Genomic DNA, 22,467 nt, shown 5'->3' with positions numbered 1-22,467 from the left:
ATTAATGAAATTTTAATTTATAGTATAACTAGGGCATGTATAAAACTTCTGACTCTGCAAGGCTTATTACCGAGGACACAACATGAAACAAAACTCATGTACACTCAACAGTTGGAAAGGAACAGCTACATGCAGTGAACAAAAGCACTGAATTGGTTGGTGATCAAGATAGTTGGGATCAAGTCTTAGCTCTTGTGTTCACTTGCCAAGGGCGATCTTGGGCAAAATACTGCTTCTCTGGCCCTAGTTTACGTAGATGAAATCTTCAGATGTGTCTTCAAAAAGATCAGTTTTTTTTACCAACTCATAGGTGTACCTTTCACTATCCTGGTTCCATTTCTGGAAGTACTACCACAATTTTCTAGAATGTTTTAAATGTATATGGGGTTTTCTACTTAAACTTATGATATCTTAATGTAACTCATGCATATCTTTAATGATTTTTCTCATGTAAAGTACAGTGCTGTTCATTATCGAATGTGTATATTTTTATGATTATAATTTTATTTTAAGTTTGTAGTACTACACTCTGGGTGGGACAGCTGGACAAAAGGACTACTCAGCAGGATGTTGCCAGTCTCTTAGAAGAGTTTGGTCCAATTGAATCAATTAATGTGAGTATTTATTAAATCACTTAATGACAGTAGATAGATATGACTAATGTTACTCTATGAAATTAAGGACTTGAAACCTAAGTTAACATTTTCCCAGGTTTGTAGAAGATGTGGCTAGCGTTCAGGTGTTCTGAGTTCATGTTTAGCATTTAACTACATTTCTTGGGTCACCAAGTTTAATCTAAAACCTTTTTCTAAAAAGTTTTTCTAAAAAAGTCTTTATATAACAAAGCTTGGGGAACTGTAGATTTGTTGATAACTGGAAGTTGAGACCAAACTGGAACCACCAATTTAACAAATTAATCTCCAGTTATAGAACTCTGGCTCTGGAGGGTGCAGGGGGTTTGAATTGGGCTTGTTGGAACTGATTACGTAGTATTATATCTTGTTGCTTTTTTATTTTTTTGTTACTATATTTTATAATATTAAAATCTTTTGGAGCAGATGATTCCTCCCAGAGGTTGTGCCTATATTGTTATGGTTCATAGGCAAGATGCTAACCGTGCCCTGCAGAAACTGAGCCGAGGAAACTATAAAGTGAACCAGAAATCCATAAAGGTAGTGTTTTATAGTTTATAATTCATTTCTTTTAAAACTTAATATATAATATTATGTGACTTTTAAAGAAAACTGTAATTTTGGACACTGGGGCATTATCTGTGCATCTTTTTTTAAAGAGGTTATCTCCTAAGAGTTAAAGGAAAATTTTTAATGTTAGGTGCATGGTAGAATTTTGTCTTTTTTTTTAAAGGTAGGTAAGTTCATCAAGGTATTTACTTGGCGCTTTAAATATAATGTCATTTTGTAAAATATTTTGTCATTCAGAAAATTTTGTATTTTTCACATTTTAATTTTAAAGTTTGCCATCTCATCTTAGAACTATGAAAAATACTCACTGAAGATAGAGGAAAAGATATAGGTACATGGGTATTCTTACTCTGAGGGGCCAGAGTCAGTGTTTCCTTAACGTTATAATACCATGTTCTACCCTTGGATTGCACCGCAAAAGGATTTTGTCTGATGTTGAGTAATTCCGAGGTACCCAAGACTTTTAAAAGTGCTCTCCCCTTTTTTATGCTGAATTGTATAGGGAACTTCAGCCTGTCCCTGATAAACTTTTTCCTTTTCTCTTAAGTTTTATGCTGCCTGGGTTTGCGGGGTGGTGGGTGGTTGGAAGAGTGAGTAAGGAAGTGATTGCCAGTCAGATTTCCATCCTAGGAGAAACAAAGTGAGATGGTAGGGTAACCAGTTTCCTAGCACCGAATAAAGTTTTGAGTGAGATCCAGAGAAAGCCAGGCCAGATTGCTCCCTTGCTGACCAATTCTGAGTAATTAGAATCATGAGGAACAGTTAACTCTCAATTTGTGACATTCTTCTCCTTTCCTTTCTTTTTATATTTTAACAAATGGTGAAATAGATTGCCTGGGCCTTAAACAAAGGAATAAAGGCAGATTATAAGCAGTATTGGGATGTAGAACTTGGTGTTACTTATATTCCGTGGGACAAAGTCAAGCCTGAAGAACTGGAGAGTTTTTGTGAAGGAGGAATGTTGGACAGTGATACACTTAATCCAGGTAAAGCAGTATTTAATTTAAAAAAAAAAATTAATCTGTTTCCTTGGTAGTGCTATGACAAATGTTTATTCTTTGCCTTAGGATCTGATTTTTGAGATTTTTCAAATACCCACTATGTGGGTGCCAGTCTCTCCATTATAATAAACTGAGGAAACAACAGTGAATAAGACAAATGTGGTCCTTGCCCTTATGCAACTTACATTTAGTGGGAGAGTTGCAGACACAAATAAATACTGATTATGGGCTTAATTATTAATTGTAGTATTAAGTGGATCTTAGGGAGAATTTTTCACTGTAAAAACCTAACAGATCAAATGAGTCTCAAACTGAACATTGTTAGTAAAATCCACTGCTTCATAGTAATTTCTTAGAAAATGTTTAAATGTCCAGAGAAGCCATCAAAAGTAAACGTGTAAGACGAGGAGGTACAGTTATTTGTAGGCTGAATATTAAAAATGCCAGGTTGATAGTGGAATTGCATTGGGAAAAATGGCAGCTTGTAGGGGCATGACCTGAAGATTGATAGATAGCAGGATGAAAGGAGCACAGGGTGGCATGGCAAAGTACAGTAAATACTTAAAGCATTAAAGAACTTCAGTCAGGAGTGATGATTTGAAAAGCCAAAAGGCAATGAAACAATGCTGGACTTTCCCCGTACACCACCTCCTCCCTCCTTGGTGCGTAATGCCTTCGCTTAAGGATCGGACTAGGTTTCTGTTCAGGCAGACAGGTATTGAGGGTCTACTATGTGCCAGGCATTCTGGGAGACTCTGGTCCAGGGTAAAAAGAATCCTGCTCCTCCCTCCCAGGGTCTTTAATCCAAACAATTAACACTGTTGTGGTTAAGAACAGAGACTTTAGAGCCAAATATGCCTGGGTTGAATCCCATCTCTGCCACTACTAGGTATGTGACTTTGGGCAAATTGTCTTTTGTTTACGCCTCTTGAGAAATGGGAATAATAATAGTAGGACCTACTTATAGATGGTACTTATAGATGGTTATGAGAATTAAATAAATATATATATAGCTTAGAACTGTGCCTGGCACGTAAGTAAGCATTATTTTTGCATGTTTGCTATTGTTAATTTAAATAATTAATGTTTATGAGATTAGCATAGGCATTTCTTTAATAATCAGAATGCTCTCTGTTTTGGGTTTTTTTTTTTTTTGATTTATTTTTGGCTGCGTGGGTCTTCATTGCTGAGCGCGGGCTTTTCTCTAGTTGTGGCAAGTGGGGGCTCCTCTTTGTTGTGGTGCACGGGCTTCTCATTGTGGTGGCTTCTCTTGTTGCAGAGCACGGGCTCTAGGCACTCAGGCTTCAGTAGTTGTGGCTCACAGGCTCTAGAGCGCAGGCTCAGTAGTCGTGGTGCACAGGCTTAGTTGCTCCGTGGCACATGGGATCTTCCCGGACCAGGGCTCAAACCCACGTCCCCTGCATTGGCAGGTGGATTCCTAACCACTGCGCCACCAGGGAAGTCCTGCTTTCTGATTTTAATATCAACATTTAAAAAATCATTTCTGGGTTTAAAGTTATAAGCTGAAATGTAAGCTTTTGTTAAATTTCTTTAACTCTCATAGATTGGAAGGGAATTCCCAAAAAGCATGAAAATGAAGTTGCTCAAAATGGAGGGGCAGAAACCTCACACACAGAACCAGTATCACCCATACCTAAGCCTTTACCTGTGCCTGTCCCTCCTATTCCTGTTCCTGCACCTATAACAGTACCACCTCCACAGGTAAGACTATTTGGAGCATTGTTTAAACTTTTAGAAAGATACCTTTCTAAGTCTTACTATAGATGTATGTCTAGATTCATAGTCAAAGACATGAGTGCATATTAATTTTTTGTGTGTTGGTATGTCAGACCTATTATTTATAAATGCTTTTAAAAACCAGAATAAATTTCATATTGCCTTACATCTGTCGAGATTATTCAGTGTCTTACCTCATAACCTTTTTGACTTGAGATGTGATTTTCCTGTTACATGTTAAGAGCTAAGTAAGTAATGTTTTGGTAAAAATTATAAATACTTGACCCATACTTGTATGTATGATCCACTAGATTTTTCTTTTCCTTCAATGCCTTCTTTCCTCAATTTCTCACATTAAAACTGAATCGGATAAATCTGAGCTGTCACAAAACTGGGTTGCCTAGCTTCTTCATTTTTCGTAGTGTTAGGAGAAAATTACATGCTTTGATACATACTTAGCTGTGATATTTTATAAATGGAGTCCCCAAATTGGCACTCTTTAGCTGACCTTTTGGATATGCCTTCCAGTGCAGGTTCTAAATAAGATTCAAAGAAAGTCAAAGAAACTTGACTAATCTCTTAAGATTGATTATACTTTTTTGTAACAATAGCTAACATATGTTGGGTATTTATTAAGTGCCAGGCACTAGCACTTAATATTTATTCACTCTTTAATCCCCATAATTATGCGAGGTTGGCACTTTTCCATTTTACAGATAAGTAAACTGAGGTAGGTCTAGGGAGTGTAATGTAAGTAGCTTGCTCAAGGTCACAAAATGACCTGAAAGGGGGGCCAGGCACTTGACCCTAAAGACCTGTGATCTTAGTCACTGTGCAGATTACCAGGTAGCTTTTTCTTTTTCTTTCTTTTTTTTTTTTTTTGCGGTACGTGGGCCTCTCACTGTTTTTGCCTCTCTCCCGTTTTGGAGCACAGGCTCCGGACGCGCAGGCTCAGCGGCCATGGCTCACGGGCCCAGCCGCTCTGCGGCACGTGGGATCTTCCCGGACCGGGGCACGAACCCGTGTCCCCTGCATCGGCAGGCGGACTCCCAACCACTGCGCCACCAGGGAAGCCCCAGGAAGCTTTTTTAAAAGTTGTATTTCTTGGGACTTCCTTGGTGGCGCAGTGGTTGGGAGTCCGCCTGCCGATGCAGGGGACACGGGTTCGTGCCCCGGTCCGGGAAGATCCCACGTGCCGCAGAGCGGCTGGGCCCGTGAGCCATGGCCGCTGAGCCTGCGCGTCCGGAGCCTGTGCTCCGCAGCGGGAGAGGCCACAACAGTGAGGCCCGCGTACTGCAAAAAAAAAAGTATTTCTCAAACTTATTGACCTAACCATGAAACATTTTTTATCATATTAATATTCTAGCAGAACACCAATACAGGTGCTGGTGAATTACAGTGTGAGTTTGCTGTCATAAAGTAGAGAGTAAATAGGTGATTTCTCGGAATTCCTTGGTGGTCCAGTGGTTAAGACTCCATGCTTCCACTGCAGGGGGCACAGGTTTGATTCCCTGGTCGGGGAACTAAGATCCCGCATGCCGCGCAGTGCGGCCAAATAGAAAAAGGGAAAAATAAGTGGTTTCTATTGTTTAGGGGTAGGTGCAGATTACCACCTGTTATCTAATAAGTGTACTTACATAATAAGCACAATTTAGAGATTCCTTTTTTTCTTTTTTCAACAAGGTATTTTCTTTGTCTCTACACACTGTGGGTGGGAGGGTGGCTAAATATGTGCCTTCATTTTCCGTTTTCTTTCTAGGTCCCACCACATCAGCCGGGACCTCCTGTAGTTGGTGCTCTCCAGCCACCCACTTTCACGCCTCCTTTGGGAATTCCCCCTCCAGGCTTTGGTCCTGGTGTTCCTCCTCCTCCACCTCCTCCACCATTTCTGCGCCCAGGATTCAACCCAATGCATTTACCACCAGGTACACGAAGTTATTTGAGAAGACATTGTTTTTTTAGAGCCTGAAATAAAGTGTCACAACTTCAGTTGACATTATTTTTCTTATTCTAGGTTTTCTTCCTCCTGGACCCCCACCTCCTATAACTCCACCAGTATCCATTCCTCCTCCTCACACTCCACCAATAAACATCCCAAACTGTAAGCATGTTTTTCCTTTGTGTTCACTTGTCCTCTTGGAATTGAGAGTAGGAGGGAGAATGGACCAGTAATAGGACCTATAGTATGGCAAAAGAATGTTGACCGGGAGATAATTATTTATTCAGCTTCACATGTTGATGTAATTATATTCCTTAGCTACTATCGCTGGTATAAATGAAGACACTACAAAAGACTTATCTATTGGAAATCCCATTCCAACAGTGGTGTCTGGGGCTAGAGGAAACGCCGAGTCTGGTGACAGTGTGAAAATGTATGGTTCTGCCGTGCCACCTGCTGCACCCACGAATCTGCCCACCCCTCCTGTAACCCAGCCTGTTTCACTTCTTGGTAAGTTAAGTTTTTTATCATTAGTTTTCTTTCCCCTGCCCAAGTTAGGCTTTTTATATAAACAATGCTACTTTTGGTGAAACGTTCTCTGAGGCTATTTTTCTTTGAGGAAGATCTTTCTCTTAAATATGTGTACTTTAGTCTTTACCAAGAATGTGCTCAAGACACAGCCTCAAAAATGAAATCATGTTTGTTTGTCTGTCTTGAATAAAAGTTTGGATTTGCACATCTTAATTTGGTATAGCAAAGTGATTAAACTAATCTCTATAAAAAGGAGTTGGTACATAGTCCATGATTAACAAAACCCCAGACATCGCAGCTTTATAAGAGAGAGCATTTCTTTAACAATGTGGGTTTTTTCCCTGTCTGGATTAATTTTTATACATTTATAATCCCTGGACTTTGGTAGCATTCTCTGTGGGCTAGCAAAGAAATTATCTTTGATACATTGCCAGAAAATGGCTTTGTTACCTGAGTGACAGTTACACAGCCTGAGGCAATGCTTTTTCCACTGACCCCTCATTTTTCTCCTGCAAGAGTTCATCTGTTGTATTCTTTACCCACAACTCTACTTCTGTGATCCATGGAAGTGTGGTTTAGATTGTTTACATCTTTAGGAGGCCTTACCCTTGCTTGCTTGAATTATAAGTGAATATGTCATATACTTGTTATAGTGACCATCCTATAACAATTAATAAATTGTATTTGAAGTGGTATTGCCAAATATAATTAACACTTGATTCTCCTAATGGGTAGTTAATTCATCCTTAGTGTTAGAATATTCTAGTCCTGTGAGCCCATTGTATTTTTCAGAGGTATGTGTGTGCAAATGTTCACTTTCATAATCTTAGGTTTTTTAAGGAAAGAGCATATTGGTTACTTGTGGGATGTAGGACTGTGGGACATTGGTTTGTGATGTAGGACTTTTACTTTTCACCTACAGCTTTCAGTACTGTTGGAAATTTTCACTTCGTTGCATGTACTACATTTATAATAAAAATCAATTTGTTTTTAAATGGCATGCTGTCTTCTGCCCTCTCCAAGACTGAGTTTAGGCTGATAATAAACTTGATTTTTATTTCTTTTAGTACACAGACTGGGTAATGGTAAAAGAGGATTTAGGGTTAAAATTTGTCACAAGTAATGTAGCGTAGTCATCATAATGATGGAAAATGATTTGTTTAATGGGGAAGTTGCTTAAGAGGTCTGCGCCCTAATGGAAGTCATAGTAGAAGGAACAGTGAACTAGGAGCCAGGAAACCTTAATATCTTTGGATCTCAGTTTTGTTATGATTCTCCACCCCCCCCATATTTGTAATAAGGTGGTTACACAAGAATCAAAGAATCTAAGTTGGGTAGAATTTTCTGATCAGCTTCTTTCCTCCACCCCACACGCATGCCCCTGATTATGAATTCTCTTTGAAATGAAGTTTCCTACTCTGGTATCCATGGGTATTAGGCCACCTGAGACTGTTTACAGAATTTCATGCATTTGTGGTTTTTTTCTGGTCTTAGTAAATTCGCTGAATGAATGAAAAGATTTCATCATCTCCAAGACTTTAATAACTGCTACTTTCGAAAAACCTTTAAGAACAAATAACCCAGGGAGTTCCCTGGTGGCTTAGTGGTTAGGATTCTGGGCTTTCACTGCTGTGGCCCGGGTTCATTCCCTGGTCGGGAAACTGAGATCCCACAAGCCACACGGTGCAGCTCCCCTCCCCCCCCCAAAAAAGAATAAATTACCTGCCTTTTATTTAACATTTAGGTCTTGGAGACTCTGCCCTTTTATTTCTTACCACTACTGAAATGTATAATTTAAACTCTCAGCCAACATGTGAAACAAAATAAAACACAAATCAAAAGTTGGTGAGCATGAAAAATAAACTTAGTAAGCTAGTCACTGCTAGAAAAATAATTAAATTTCTTAGCATTTATCATTATCTAACATACCTATTTGGATGTCCATCTCCTCCCACCCCCAAGAATGGAAGCTCCATGAGAGAGGAACATTATTATGTAAGTGGATGGATGGTTGGTTTTCAGTGTAGGACTGTTTATACTTCACCTCTGATGATGATCTTTGTAATTTATAAAACAGAATTTAGAAATTGAAAAATTGAAGGCTGTTCCAGATCTGGAAAGGTTAAAATATGACATAACATAAAAACGAAAACTTTTGTTAAAATAGGCACTTTTAACTATACTGCAGTAGTTTAGTTGAATCCTGAGAAAGAGAGCCTTCCATTTTCCTTCAATTAGAAATCTTGAAAAGAATATCCCATGAATTTGACCTTTTATAGAAATGAGACTTTTTAATGCATATGCAAATAAAGGATTTAACCAAAAGACTAGTCACAATTCCATCATTTTGATAAAGGAATATTGTAATCACATGCAATATTGTAGCACTAAAGGATCAGTAAATAGGTTGAATATTGTTGATGTTAACCAAGTAACAAAATACTAGAACTAAGATGCTTTCACGTTTTCTCTTGGTGCTCTAATGTTTTCTCTTATGATAATAAAAAGCAGTGTTATACTATACAGAAAACTTTAAGCCTAGAAGGTGATACTAAACTTGTTTCTTCAACTGTGAGAAAAGGAATGAAATGTCACATCGGGGTGTTGTGATCATTCAGTTGGGCTAACATATGTAAACAACTGACATGGGGCCTGCCACAGAGTAGGCACTCAGTGAATGGTGGGTGCTTATTACAGGTAAGGAATGTCATAGACGGTATTTAGCATACCTAGAGAAGAGTACTGGAAATTCTAAAATTATATTACTTACTTGTGATTTATTTTAAACTGTTATAATTGTCAGCAGAGGAAGCAGCCTTTTTAGGAAAGTATGTATCTTGGCATGGTTGCCTCAGATATTTCATGGTATATTAGACCAGGAGATAAGTTCACATGTATTAAAGTTCCATCAGTTGGCTTACTGAGAAAATGTGTGTTAGTCATAGTGGCATTTCATTTAAATAGCACAATATGGTATCTGTATTCTTCCTATTAATGATACTCAGATTGTTTTCTTACAATGGAAGCTAAATGTATCTTTGCGACTTAACTGAGTTCTTGGATCCTAATTTCTGAAATGTGGCAATTATATTTTTAAAGTAGAGGGGCCAAAAAAAGATTTCAACAAACAGATCTTCCAAAATTCTGTTGTAGGCCCTGGTTATGAAGGACGCGGTGGGGTGCTTTAAGGATGGTTTGGTGTAAAGAATTTTCTGAATGATCAGACTTAAGTGTGGATGTTAGTTTGGGAGTGATGACTACCCGTTTCTTGAATTGGGCTGAAGTAGCCCTCGCAGCCAGATTTGTAGGTAACTACCTCCGTCTTTTGGAGATTTTGATTATTTTAGTAACTGATCATCTGAAAACATAAAACTATTCAGTGCACAATGATAACTCATTATCACTTATTTTAAAGGAATCTGTTCTTAGTGCCTCACACTTCAGAATAGCTAGAGCAGTGGTCATTTCATAGAAGCTAAAGGAGACAGTTTACAGTTGTTGACCGTTTAGGAGAGAAGGCATATTAAAGGGGATAGCAGTTCAGCAGTACATTCTCTTTACTGTATAAGTGTATGTGTTTACTTTTCCAAACTTTTGTATAACATGTATCTCTAATACAATGTACAGCATATTTTTATTTAAAATTTCATTGTAAATGTGAAATTTGGGTTACTTTGGTGTTCCAAACAATAAAAAAATACACAAAAAAATGTTTGTTTGTGTTACATATCTCTATTGTGTTACCAGCATATCCATAATACCTTTTCAAGGAAAAATTAAGCTAAATCGGATTCATTCCTATTGTGGAAAATTAAAGTCTCTTCTCTTGCCAGATGCATTTACTCATTAATTATTATTATACAGAGATTCTCTACAGTTTTGTCACACTGCTATAGATGATGGTAAAATTTATAAATAAGAATTGGGTATGTGTAAGATTGCTTCTTATTGATAATATTTGTTACCAGATATTTAAAGCAAAAGTCACAGATTGGTAGCCTCCAGGCTGACTCGCTAGGCAGTAGTATGATGTATACTTCGTGCTTGATTCTCACACATCCTTGCCTGGCCTCGACAGGCATATGATGTTCCAAACTTTGGACACTTCAAGAATTATGTAGACAGAATTGGTTTGTGAATTAAACAGGCGTGTTTGCTTTTATGCAATAACTATCTGTGATCCTTAAGACTGCCTTGAAGATGAATAATTTTACTATCAAGTTCTGTAATTCCATTTGACTCTTGAACAACACGGTGATTAGGGGCGCCAACTCCCATGCAGTAAAAACTCCACACATAACTTTATAGTTGGCCCTCCATATCCGAGGTCCCACATCTGCAGATTCAACCAACTACGGATCGTGTAGTACATAATTACTGGGGAAAAAAAAAAATCTATGTATAAGTGGGTCCGTACAGTTCAAACCTGTGTTATTCAAGGGTCAACTGTACTTTAAAATTGATATTTGACTTGTGATTTCACTTAGCTTTAGATTTTTCTGCCTAGAATTTTGATACTTTTATAATTAGTAATTTTTAACACTATAAATTAGAACATTAGAGCACCAGTCTACTAGTGTGAATAACATTCAAAGGAAACCTGAAGAAAATTCTCAAGTTTTTTTAATGGTAACACCTAATTTTTAAACACTTGTTGCATTTTAATATTCTTCCTTATTGTAGACTTTGTTATAATATTGGTTATGTTAAATTATAACCCAGAGGGGTCTACCAGATGTTTGTTTATCCTTTAAAAGTGTTCTTTGAAAGCTTTAAAATATTTGAATTGGTACTCTAAATATTACATTATATTACTCCACTATGTTTCTTTTCCCAAATACTCATCACAGTGCCATCAACTTTGTATATAACATTGTTCAATGAATGTTTTAATAGTGATCGATCCACAGCAGATATTTACCTTGGGTATGAATTTATGCATGAATACACACTATATTTTCTCAGAAGGCGAAGCGCTTCAAACAAAACATGGAGAAGGTCTTGCACGAAAACTTGAAAGCTGCTTATATTGTCTCCATCTCTCTCTGCACTTCCTAGGCTGCAGGACTCCAGCCTAAAGAGTCTCTTCTAAGTTTAAATCTCTCTGACGTCTCTTTGGGCCTGAGGAAGGTGGGAGGGGCAGAAACTCTGGGCTCTAGATTGATTTTGGTAGACAAAGATAATGCTGTGAAGAATTTCAGGTAAGATTTTTTCCAGCTAACATTGAAAATAAAATTTCCTATGGATGATCTCATTCAGTGATGGATTACCAGTATATCCCAAGCTTCTTGACTCTTAATAGTACAACTCTTTAACTCTTAAGTCACAGCTCTTATACTTTGCCAGTTACAATAAAATAGCAATTCATATACAAACAAATTCTTAAAAAAACGACTATAAATGAGCCATAGGGAAATTGACCAAACCGTATTGTACGTTATTTTGCAAAAAATCCAAGGAGACATTTTAAAGAGATAGTAGTCTCTGATTCTTTATTTGAAATTATGGTTTTCATGTATTAGATTTTATCAAAACATAATGTGCCCCATGCTAAAAATAGATACACATCTTAGTCTGCCTGCACTGTATGTTATTGAAAACTCAATTTTCTTTTAGCAATCTTTTGCTACCATTCTAAGAACGATTTTTTTTTTTGGTATAGTAATGTATAATGCAATCTAAAATGTGCTCTCTCTCATTCTTTGAAAACTAGCTCCGCATTTTTCCATTCTCCCCTTCTCCCATCACAGTGCCTCCTGTAAGAATCACCTGGGAGTCTTTTCAAAATAATTAGGGCCTAAATGTTAACTGGTGAATCTAGGCTAAGGAAATACATGTATGGGTTGTACTGTTATTTCAATTTTCTGAAGGTTTGTAGTTAAAAATAAAACACTTTTAATGATTAAACAAATATATATATATGCCTTGGGGCTCTCAGGGCGTTGGTGGGAGATGAGAGCAGCTCGTAAATCTTTCCTTGTATGAACAAATTTTGAGTTAGGTCCATGCACAATGCCACAGTGACATTCATTCGTTTGGAATCAAGAAAAGGTGGAACTGCGACTAGGAGCGGAAAAGGCGGTTGTGAAAGGACATTGCAGCTTTTCTCAAAATTTCAGATATTCATAGGTTTACAATGGAAAGAGACTCACCGCCCTGGGGGAGAGACCTGGACCTTGTAGCCACTGCTTTTGCCCCCCGAGAGGTATCTTGTTGATGAGTTTAGTCATCCCGTATGCCACCACCATTTATTCATTCATACGTTCAACATGTATTTACTCGAGTACCTACTGTGTGCCAGGCACCCTTCTGGGTACTAGAGATCCCTGAATGACAAGACAGGGCCTTTCTTCCTGGAGCTTACGTTCTAGTGGGAACTTAGATAGTAAGTAAACTAATAATTTCCCATGAAGCTATTCCTGTGAAGAGAGTAAAGCAGAGAACGGGATTGGAGGAATGTCGTTTGAGATGTACTCTTTTATATAGGATGGCCAAGGAAGGCTTCTAAGGAGGTAATACAGAGAAATAATAGAGGAAAGAGCCATAGAGACACAGGGGAAACATCTCATTTAGAGGAGAACAGAAGGGGAGCTTGGACTGAGAACAGACTTGGCTTGTTGGAGGGACTACAGCGGGCTGCGAGGGTTGAGCAGTGCAGTCATCCGGAAGAGCGGCAGGTGATGAGTTCAGAACTGGTTGTCAGGGGCCAGAGTACAACAAAAGTATAGGTCTTAAACACTTTAAACCTGGTTTCCATTTTTCAAAGGATTATGGATGGCTGTTCTATAGAAAGCAAACTACAGGCGTTGGTAAGAGTGGAAAGACGAGACTGGTTTGGATGCCACTGGAGTAGATGAGATTAGAGTGCTAACAGCTTGCACTAGGATGGCACAGCAGAAGTAACAAGCATTTGGATTCTGAACTTATTTTGAAGATACAGCCTTCAGAATGGCCTTATTATATATATGTGAGAGAAAGGAGTCAAGAACGACCATGTTTTTGACCTGAGCAATTTAGTTGAGTGTAATTGCCATTCCTCAGATGGGCAGATCTCAAAGAGGAGTGGGTTTAGGATGTGGATGTCAAGTTAAATGTTGGATGTTTTAACTTTGACATTCAGGTGCAGATAACAACTAAACAACTGGTAAATAAAGTCTAAAGATGTAAATTCTGGTGTCGTCAGCAAATATAAACAATATTTACAGCCACCAGAGTATGTGAGATTACCTAGGGAGGGAATGTAGTGAGAGGGATGAGCCCAGGAAAACGTCAGCATTTAGCAGTCGAAGATATGATACGGAGAACTAAGACATGATGGGAACTCTTCTAAGGAGTTTGTGTATATATCAGTCATTTAAGCCTTACAGTTCTCTGAAGTCAACACAGTTATCCCCAGTTTGTAGATGGGGAATCAGAGGCATAAAGAGATGAAGTGACCTGCCCAAGGTCACAGCTCCATGTGGCAGCACCTAGAATTCAAGGTACACTTATTCCAGCACCTGTGCTTTTTAACCACTGTCCTCTTCTGTTCCATCCAGCAAAGGATACTGAGAAGGTGCAGCTAGAGGGCTAGGAAGCAAAAGTAGAGGAAGGTATTCCGGAAGCCCAGTAAAGAAAGTTCCTAGGAAGGAGGGAGAGATCAACTATCAGATGCCATTTTTGGGTCAAAGAAGAGTGCTGAGACTTGCTAACGGGATTTATCAAAATGAAGGCTTCTGGATGACCTTGAGAAATGTGGTTTTATTGGAGTGATGGGTTCAAAAGTATATATAGATAGGGTCAGGAGAGAATGAGAGATACAAGAAATGGATACAATGATTTTGGACATCTCTCTGAGGAGATGTGCTATATAGGGTAACAGTGAAGCGGCGGTGAGCTGAAGGGAGATAGAAGGTGAGGCCAGTTCTTTCGTGTTTATTTCTAAAAGACAACTCTAGCATGTTCATTATTGGAAAACCCAGTAGAGGGGAAATTTTTGTTGCAAGAAAGAAGAGATATTTTCTAGGTTGATATTATGTAGGTGAGGGTATGGATTCAGAGTTTGAACATGGGGCACAGATGTTGACAGATGGAAGGAGTAATACAGATACAGGTGCAGGTAAATCGGTAGATTTGGTGGTAGGTAGGTGGATTAAAAAAGCCTTTCTAAATGTCTTTTTTTAAAAACAAATATACCAACTAGGATAAATAAAATGTATTTCCATTTAACAATACTTGAAAAGAAATGAAGTACTTATACATGCTACAACGTGGATGGGCCTTGAAAATATACACTAAGTGAAAGAAGCCAGTCACAAAGGGTCACGTATTGTATGATTCCACATTTATGAAATGTCCAGAATAGGCAAGTCCATAGAGACAGAAAATAAAATGTATGGTTGCCTGGGGGTTGGGATGGAGTTGGGGGGAAACAGGAAATGATGGTTAATGGATACAGGGTTTCTTTTGAGATGATGAAAATGTTCTAAAATTTATTTCGATGGTTGCCCAACTCTGAATATATTTAAAAAAACATTGAATTACACCCTTTATGTGGGTGAATTGTAGGCTATGTGAATTTTACCTCCCAGAAGCTATATAAAACCAGCTAAGAATAGACGGGATTAAGGAGAAACAGGAACATGTGAAATAGATATCTAGAAACATAAGAATGTGAATTGACTAGGGAAATTAGAATTGCTGGCCAGGATTAAGGGAGCATTTGTGGTTGTAGTTATAAATAAAATGAGACCAGTCAGCATGTCGGAGGTGGTGCCCAGCCATATTCAGGTGCAGGTTAGGTAGAAGAGTTGCATTTAAAACCAGTGTTGAGGTTTTTCCAGGCAACATGGTAAGGGAGAACCGTGGACTCCAAGACAGGTAAGGAGGAAAGTAAAGATGTGAACGGCATTGGGGACTTGATCCTAGTGGGATTGAAGGTTGTTTTGGGAAAGAGGGTCAGAGAGTGGGGTACTTGAAAATGAGAATTCAGAAGTGATAAAGTTACTTGTAATGAAAGGTCCAGGACTTCGTAGAGGCGTTGGCTGTGGTAGAATGGAAGACAAGATGATGGGCGGAGAAGAGGTAGAAGAGCCGCCCTTTCCACTGATTTCCCTTTTCAGATGTTCTCTCTGCCCTTCCTTTTTTTGTGTGTGAAAGATCCAACTTAAATTTACATCCTCCATGAAAGGGTTCAACTAACATTCTCCTGACATTTCAAGGTCCACACTGGTCTCCAGTCATGATATCAGCCTTCCCCTCCTTCACCACCCCTTTAATCTTTTAACATACCTGTTCTTTATTTCCCATAATTACCAACGTCTTCGCTAAGCACTGGCACCTCCCCTTTAATCTTGATTTTTACTTTTTGTGAAAGTGGGTTTTTTTGATTCATCATAGGAAATAGCCTTGGTTATTTAAACTTCAGTGTATTTCTTATACTTCTTGAATTTAAATAGAGACATTTGGGGCTGTCACTTTTTTGGTCTGCCTTAAAATCTTGTTGTATTAGGAAATTTGGAGTCTTCTGTCTATAGTGTGAGTTTCCCCAGGTCTGAACTCTTCCCTTTTTTGTTTCATCCATGTTCTGGATAAGTTAACACCATGGTTCTTCTGAGCTCTGTACATTTAATCAGTCACTTCAGCACGTTTCCACCAGATGTAGCCTAGGCCCCTCCAACTCTATTAACATGTAAAATTTGTTGTCTGTCTCCAAAAATTGTTTCTCTTTCTAAATTCCTGCATTGAGTTGATGCCTTCATCCACCCACTCATTCGAAGCAGCTATGTTCCTCCATCTCATGTTCTGCCGGTCCTGCCTACTAAAGGGCTTAAATCTGTTCTTCATCTCTTGCACGTCGTTCAGTTGTCTCTCACCTCTTTTCCCTAGATTCTTGGAATAAGAGCCTAACTTCTATTCAGTGTCCTCTGCCTCCTTCCTTTCCTGTATGCTATTTGCTGGAGGGGTCTTTCAGAAATGAACATGAGGATCATCCCTGCTAAAAATTTCTCCGTGGTTTTCCCACCACTCTAGATCAGAGTCCAGGTTCCTTTTCATGGCATGTAAGACCTGGATTGCCCCGGCCTAACTGTTCAGCCTTCCAAACCTCATTTTTTTCTTTTTTAATGGATAGCAATCTGTATTCATACAGATTCTTTCTTGCTGCTTCAATAATAAACCTCATCTTTTCTCTCCTTGATTCTCATCAAAAGACATTCTGTTGCAATTCTCAGAACAACACACTTTACTGCTTCACTTTGCTAATAATATAATAGGCCTTTCCAGAAGCCGCTGTTCTCTTTAACCAGTAATGTCCTTCCTTAAATTGGCCTTGAATGTTCTTCCTTTCCTTTGGGACCCAGTTCAGACATTCCCCTGGGACTCCCGCTCAAATTCACACACACTGACTTTGTCAGTTCCACCTTTGTCACCATAATAGTGTGTGCCGTCTCCTATAGCAATTGACATTTGTCTGTTTCTGCTAGGTTATGTCCTGTTTGAAGGAAAAGATTATTATTTTTTTAAATCTTTATATCCCCAGCACATTAAATATGTTAATAATGTAAAGCTTAGATGTTCAACATATGTATGAATAAGTGAATTTTTTAAAGTTTTTAACTCTAGAAAACTTGTCAGGTATTTCACGTCATACTTCCAAACAAAATGAATAATTGCTTTGAATGTCCTTTAGACTTGGGTAACTCACTGTGTATTCCATTGGTATATGCATCATGACAGCTTTCCTAATAAAAATAAAAATGAAATTTAGCTCTTATGCCTACCAAGGGCTTATGCCACCTGATATATTTTTTAATTATAAAATATTATAAAAGCAGTACTTTTTTGTTCACTGCAAAACAACAGAAGAGAAAAAAATATCTAATTCCACCACTTCTGTGCCCTGAAGGCCAACATTTGGAGCTGTGGGAATTCTGTTGGGGGAATCTGTAAGCTTTGTTGGTCCGTAAAGGGTTAAAAGGAAATCAGCTTATTTACAAAAGAGGGAAAGAATTTGAATAATATTTTAAGTAAATCCCAAATACAAATATCCACATATATGGAATAGATGAATTAGGCTATGTTTTTCTCTTTATAAAAAATGTGCTTTGTAGGAGTTTTAAATATATGGGTACTGTAAAAGTTAACCCTGTTAAATGAACCTGTATGTACCCTCAAATGCATGTTATAAAAAACTAAGAGATATGTTGCTAGAGATCGGTTTATATTTTATAAAGAATGATTGCCCATTTGCTCTCTTCTGTGCAAGATTGAGGTTGGCCTTGCTTCCTTTGGCAGCTGTCAGATTGGTAGCTGAGGAAGCCATCATTATGGGGAAATCGGGAATAGGACCTTCCCATTGTCCTGCAAAGGTCTGTTTCCTCTTAAAGGTTCATCTGAATTTAATTCTTCTGTCACAATAAGATGGTTTGAACCCCTTCCTCATTTTTCTAGTGTTATTTAAAACTTGCCATTGGCCCCTTGAGCATATAGTTAGGTACTGGAATGTGGCACAACAAGTATTTAACAGAGTAAACGTTTACCGGTTTCATCCTTGAGTAAAGCTGGTGGGAAGGTAAAGTTCAATTTGTTGAAGTGTGCTTCTCTATATGATGACTCTAATGACGGAGGCTGTACGTGGGTGCACATTTTATGTTGCTTATGTTGCGGCTCTACGATTTCTTTAAAAGGTGGGAGCAAGGACATATCTTAGGTGCCTTGTTGTCCCTTGTATGGTATGTACTCAATATATGTTCACTAAATGATATGAAGAATGTTAGTTTGCCATGAATTTTATATCAGTCTGAGATAATAGTATAAGCTCTGTAATAAGTTCATTGTCTGGGATTTCCTAAGGAGAGTGTAAAGAGTCTATGGGGTCTTGGCCTTGTTCATCCAGTTCATCATTTCTGGCTTTTCACTATGGTAATTAGCATTTCTCAACTTTAGGCCTGACATATGGAAGCATAATTTTTTCCCAGTTACCAAAGTGCTTGACTCTAAACAGTGGTGGATATTGGGGGACCAGGAGAGGCCAGTAAGATCTCAATGATCAGAAAAGAAAAATGTGTTTAAGTGAGATATTTAGTGTTAGGGTAATTATCATCTGTCAAAATAGATGCGTGGAATAATAATTTCAGCACTTAACTGTGTGCCAAGCTCTGAGCTCATGCTTGTGTACTTTATCCCGTTTAATCTCCACAAGAGGCAGGTATTACTATCCCCATTTCTGAGGCATGTGTCCAAGGTTGCTCCTATGTGAGATCCTTTTCACTGAATGTATTTCTCTTTAAGCATTTAAAAGAAGGTACTCTTTTTAAGTAAATACCAAGGCGGTGAGTCTTCATGTTAAGAGTTATAAACTGATGCATATAACATTTTCCAGTCTACTCTGTTTGGTGCCTAAGTCTGACAGAATAGCATTGGACCATATGTCCTGAGGAACAAAAACTGAAGTAGAAATTCTTGTCTATCATATTAGTATTAATTGTTTATACAGAAAATCTAGGAGCAAATAGGACTTGTTAAAGGTTTGCTAAAGTGAGTGGAAGTGATTGAAACTGTAAACATAAAATAATATGCTGGGGACAAAAAGATGAAGTATTGGGTTTGCTCTCTGGTGGTTTTTCTGTCAGTGTCACGCAAGCATTTTTCTCACCATTGCCAGTTGATGGTCATAACGCACAACTTGCTCAAAGGCATTTCTGCAGTACATGGGTAAATGGCACATTCTGACAATATCTGGAACATTTTCCTTTATTAGAATAACTTGTTGGTCATAGTATTTGCCTTGTGATGTTTATATTTGCAGAGAAATAAATTGAGAGAGACCACGATACCTGTTACTTAAGTTGTGAACCACAACAGATCCTCCTTTTCCATGGCATTATAAATGATGGGTTGGATTTGATTCTTACAGCATAAGCACAGCCCTGTAAATGGGAAATAAAGGCATTGTCACTTTCAGCGGCAGCACTGACTTCATCCGTTTTGCCACCTTTGGGGAAGTGAATAGAAGGCGACTGGCTGGGCACGCAGCATTGTTCAGCAGTCATGTCGGCATGGCAGTTTACACGTTATGCTGTGCTTTGAAGAGGGACTTGTAAAAACAAACTCTACGTTTGTGCATGGATCTTTATTTTATAAACATTAAAGTAATGCTTACTGCATAATAACTGCACAAAGCATTGTAATGACATAGAATCAAAGAAACCTCCCTCTTCACTGGATTTTCTGGGTCATTGACCCCATTTTTTCCTAGTAAAAAGTCAAATTAAGACTTAGAGTAAGAAGTTTTCTTCTAAGAGTACACCTGAAATGACCTTCAGTTGGGTCAAATAGTTCAGTTCTTTATCTCATTACTTCTTTTATCTCAGCGCACATGTGTTTCTCAAGTATTTTGAGTGGTAAACAGCTACTAGTCAAGGCTATAGAAGGAGATTCTGACATACTTTTTCCAAAATTTGGTATATTACAATTTCTTTTTGGAGCTTATTTTGACCTGTACCTATATTAGGTAGATGTGTATACATAGTGTGTGTCTCCAGGACTGCTTGCCCTGCGTTGTTACTGGGCCATCACATTTTTCTGCTAGGTAGACAGGCAAACGGTATGAAATTTGAAGGTTTGGGGTTGAATTTCATTTTGCTTCAAGCCCCACAGGAAATAATTGGAAATAGAATATGCTGTCTTCTGTGCTATTTTATTTAGACTTTAATTTTTATTGCCTTGCAGGTACTCAAGGAGTAATTGGGCTCCAGGCCCCATCCACTGGTCTTCTTGGTGCCCGACCTGGCCTGATCCCACTCCAGCGCCCGCCAGGAATGCCTCCACCTCACCTGCCACGCTTTCCTTTGATGCCACCTCGTCCCATGCCTCCGCATATGATGCATAGAGGTCCGCCACCAGGCCCCGGGGGCTTCGGGATGCCTCCGCCTCATGGAATGAAAGGTCCCTTTCCTCCCCACGGCCCCTTTGTCCGGCCCGGTGGAGTGCCAGGGCTCGGGGGCCCAGGGCCAGGCCCAGGGGGTCCCGAGGACAGAGACGGAAGGCAGCCGCCGCAGCAGCAGCCGCCGCCGGCACCGCAGGCGCAGCAACAGCCACCGACGCAGCCACCGCAGCCGCCGCCGACGCAGCCACAGCCGTTTAGAAACGATAACAGGCAGCAGTTCACTTCAGGTAGAGACCAAGAAAGGTTTGGAAGAAGATCTTTTGGAAATAGGGTGGAAAATGACCGGGAACGGTATGGGAACCGTAATGATGATAGAGAGAATAGTAATCGTGAAAGGAGAGAGTGGGGAAGAAGGAGCCCTGACCGGGACAGGCACAGAGACTTGGAAGAGAGAAATAGACGCTCTAGTGGGCATCGAGACAGAGAGAGAGATTCTAGAGATAGAGAGTCTCGTAGAGAGAAGGAGGAAAACCGAGGCAAGGAGAAGCCTGAGCTGACAGACAGGGCAGGCGGTAACAAAACCGTTGAACCTCCCATTAGCCAAGTGGGAAATGTAGACACTGTTTCAGAACTTGATAAGGGGGAGTCTGAGTCTGCAGTTGTAAAACCTTCTGAAGAGTTACCTGCTGAGGCTACCTCATCCGTTGAACCTGAAAAGGATTCTGGCTCAGCAGCCGAGGCTCCTCGTTAGAGACTGGAATTTGTCCACATGTGACAGTGACACTTCCTGGAGTGTAGAGCTTGAAGTGTACAGATGCTGTATTATACTTGCTCCTGCTATATCACAGCCCCGCAGTAGTTGGTGGGGAATTGTAAGCAATTTGATTGCTTCCCTTCTATTTAAAAATAGCCACAAAATAACAAAAAATACTGAAAATATGAATAAATATTACCCTTTTTGCTGTAACTTTTTAAAAGTTTTGACTTTAAAAAGTTTACAAATCGTAATTAGAAGTGCTCTCTATTTTTTTTTTTTTAATTTAAGACAAGGTAACGGTGAAAGCTCCTCAAAAACAATAGGGATGTTTTTAATAAACTCTATTTTCGTAACAAACTTTAATGTGTGCTATTCTTCCTACACTGCATTAAGGTGGAAAAGGATTGTTCACCATCAAAGTTTGAGCTGTTAATACTGTGTTGGAGTCTAAATTAGACTTGTATATTTGATGGAAATAGACATCTTTATGTAGTTAGTCTCAAACACTTCATTTGTAATATTTTTTATTTTTAGCCTTTCAATCATAAGGCAAAGGTTAGTGGTTTTAATGTTAACTGAAAAGCTTGTTTTGGAATTCAGTCAAGGTCTTCTTTTTTTGCCATTGACTTTGTGGTAAATGTTGCCCTCAATAATTGTAAAAAATTTTTTTCGCTGGGGGGAAAAACTGGACCCCAACATTACTCGTTGTACTATAAATTATCTGATTGCCTGGGTATTACTTATTTAGAAAGAAGGTTGGGTGTTTTTCTTAACCATCCCATTAAATTTTTCAAAAGGGTGAAAGAAATCAAGGTTAGTATTTGCATCCTAAAAGCTTATGGTCTTACCTGTTTAAGGACTTAAATGCAACCTATTGTTTCTATACAAGCCTCGCCTGTTGCCTTTCTTTACCATTTTTTAAAGTCCCCTGCTGGGCAGAGGTAAACTGAAATTTTTGCCACTTACAAAGTACTTTCTCTCTTTTCCTTAAAATTGTTGGGTTAACTAGGAAAAATAGTCGTAGGTTATCCAAGAGCTGTTACATGAAGACATCCAAAGTCAAATCAGACCTATACCTGAAATAGTACAGAAAAGCAGTTACATAAAGCTGCTTACCTAGTGCCAAGGAAAAGACCGTTAACATAATCCTAGTACTTTCGGCCTTGAAGCTTTTTTCTTTTTAAATCACATTTTTAAACTGTCATTGTTTCAGTGTGCCTAAGATAACTTTTTTCTTTACCCCCATCCCCAGGCGCGAAGCTGCTTTATTACTTTGGTTTTGAGTTTTCTGCAGCAAGACCTTTGTTTTGATGGGGGGAAATGTATTTATCTAGGGCAGTGTTCTTGAGTCCCTGCCTTTGGAAAGTAAGAGAAAATCCGGTTTCATATATGCAGATTTGAGTTATAAAATTTATCCTGTTTGTTTTATGTTG

At 38.8% G+C, this 22,467-nt stretch overlaps 1 protein-coding gene across 3 annotated transcripts in view; it reads left to right on the top strand.

Moving 5' to 3' along the window:
- Positions 1-21,391, top strand: part of SCAF4 (SR-related CTD associated factor 4) — a 55,335-nt gene extending 33,944 nt beyond the window's left edge. For 2 of the 3 annotated variants that reach the window (XM_024758188.1, XM_024758187.1), the window contains exons 13-20: positions 514-614; positions 1,059-1,172; positions 2,032-2,188; positions 3,768-3,925; positions 5,700-5,865; positions 5,955-6,041; positions 6,198-6,389; positions 20,121-21,391. In XM_024758188.1, the coding sequence (XP_024613956.1) occupies positions 514-614; positions 1,059-1,172; positions 2,032-2,188; positions 3,768-3,925; positions 5,700-5,865; positions 5,955-6,041; positions 6,198-6,389; positions 20,121-21,028 (1,883 nt within the window). In that variant the 3' untranslated portion in view covers positions 21,029-21,391. The remainder of the gene's footprint in view (positions 1-513; positions 615-1,058; positions 1,173-2,031; positions 2,189-3,767; positions 3,926-5,699; positions 5,866-5,954; positions 6,042-6,197; positions 6,390-20,120) is intronic. The other variant, XM_024758189.1, reaches the window with a different exon arrangement.
- Positions 21,392-22,467: the final 1,076 nt, after the last annotated feature.

The sequence above is a fragment of the Neophocaena asiaeorientalis genome, unplaced genomic scaffold (assembly GCF_003031525.2).
Source record: "Neophocaena asiaeorientalis asiaeorientalis breed wild unplaced genomic scaffold, Neophocaena_asiaeorientalis_V1.1 scaffold45, whole genome shotgun sequence".
NCBI lineage: Eukaryota > Metazoa > Chordata > Mammalia > Artiodactyla > Phocoenidae > Neophocaena > Neophocaena asiaeorientalis.
This window is presented reverse-complemented; position numbering and strand designations above follow the sequence as displayed.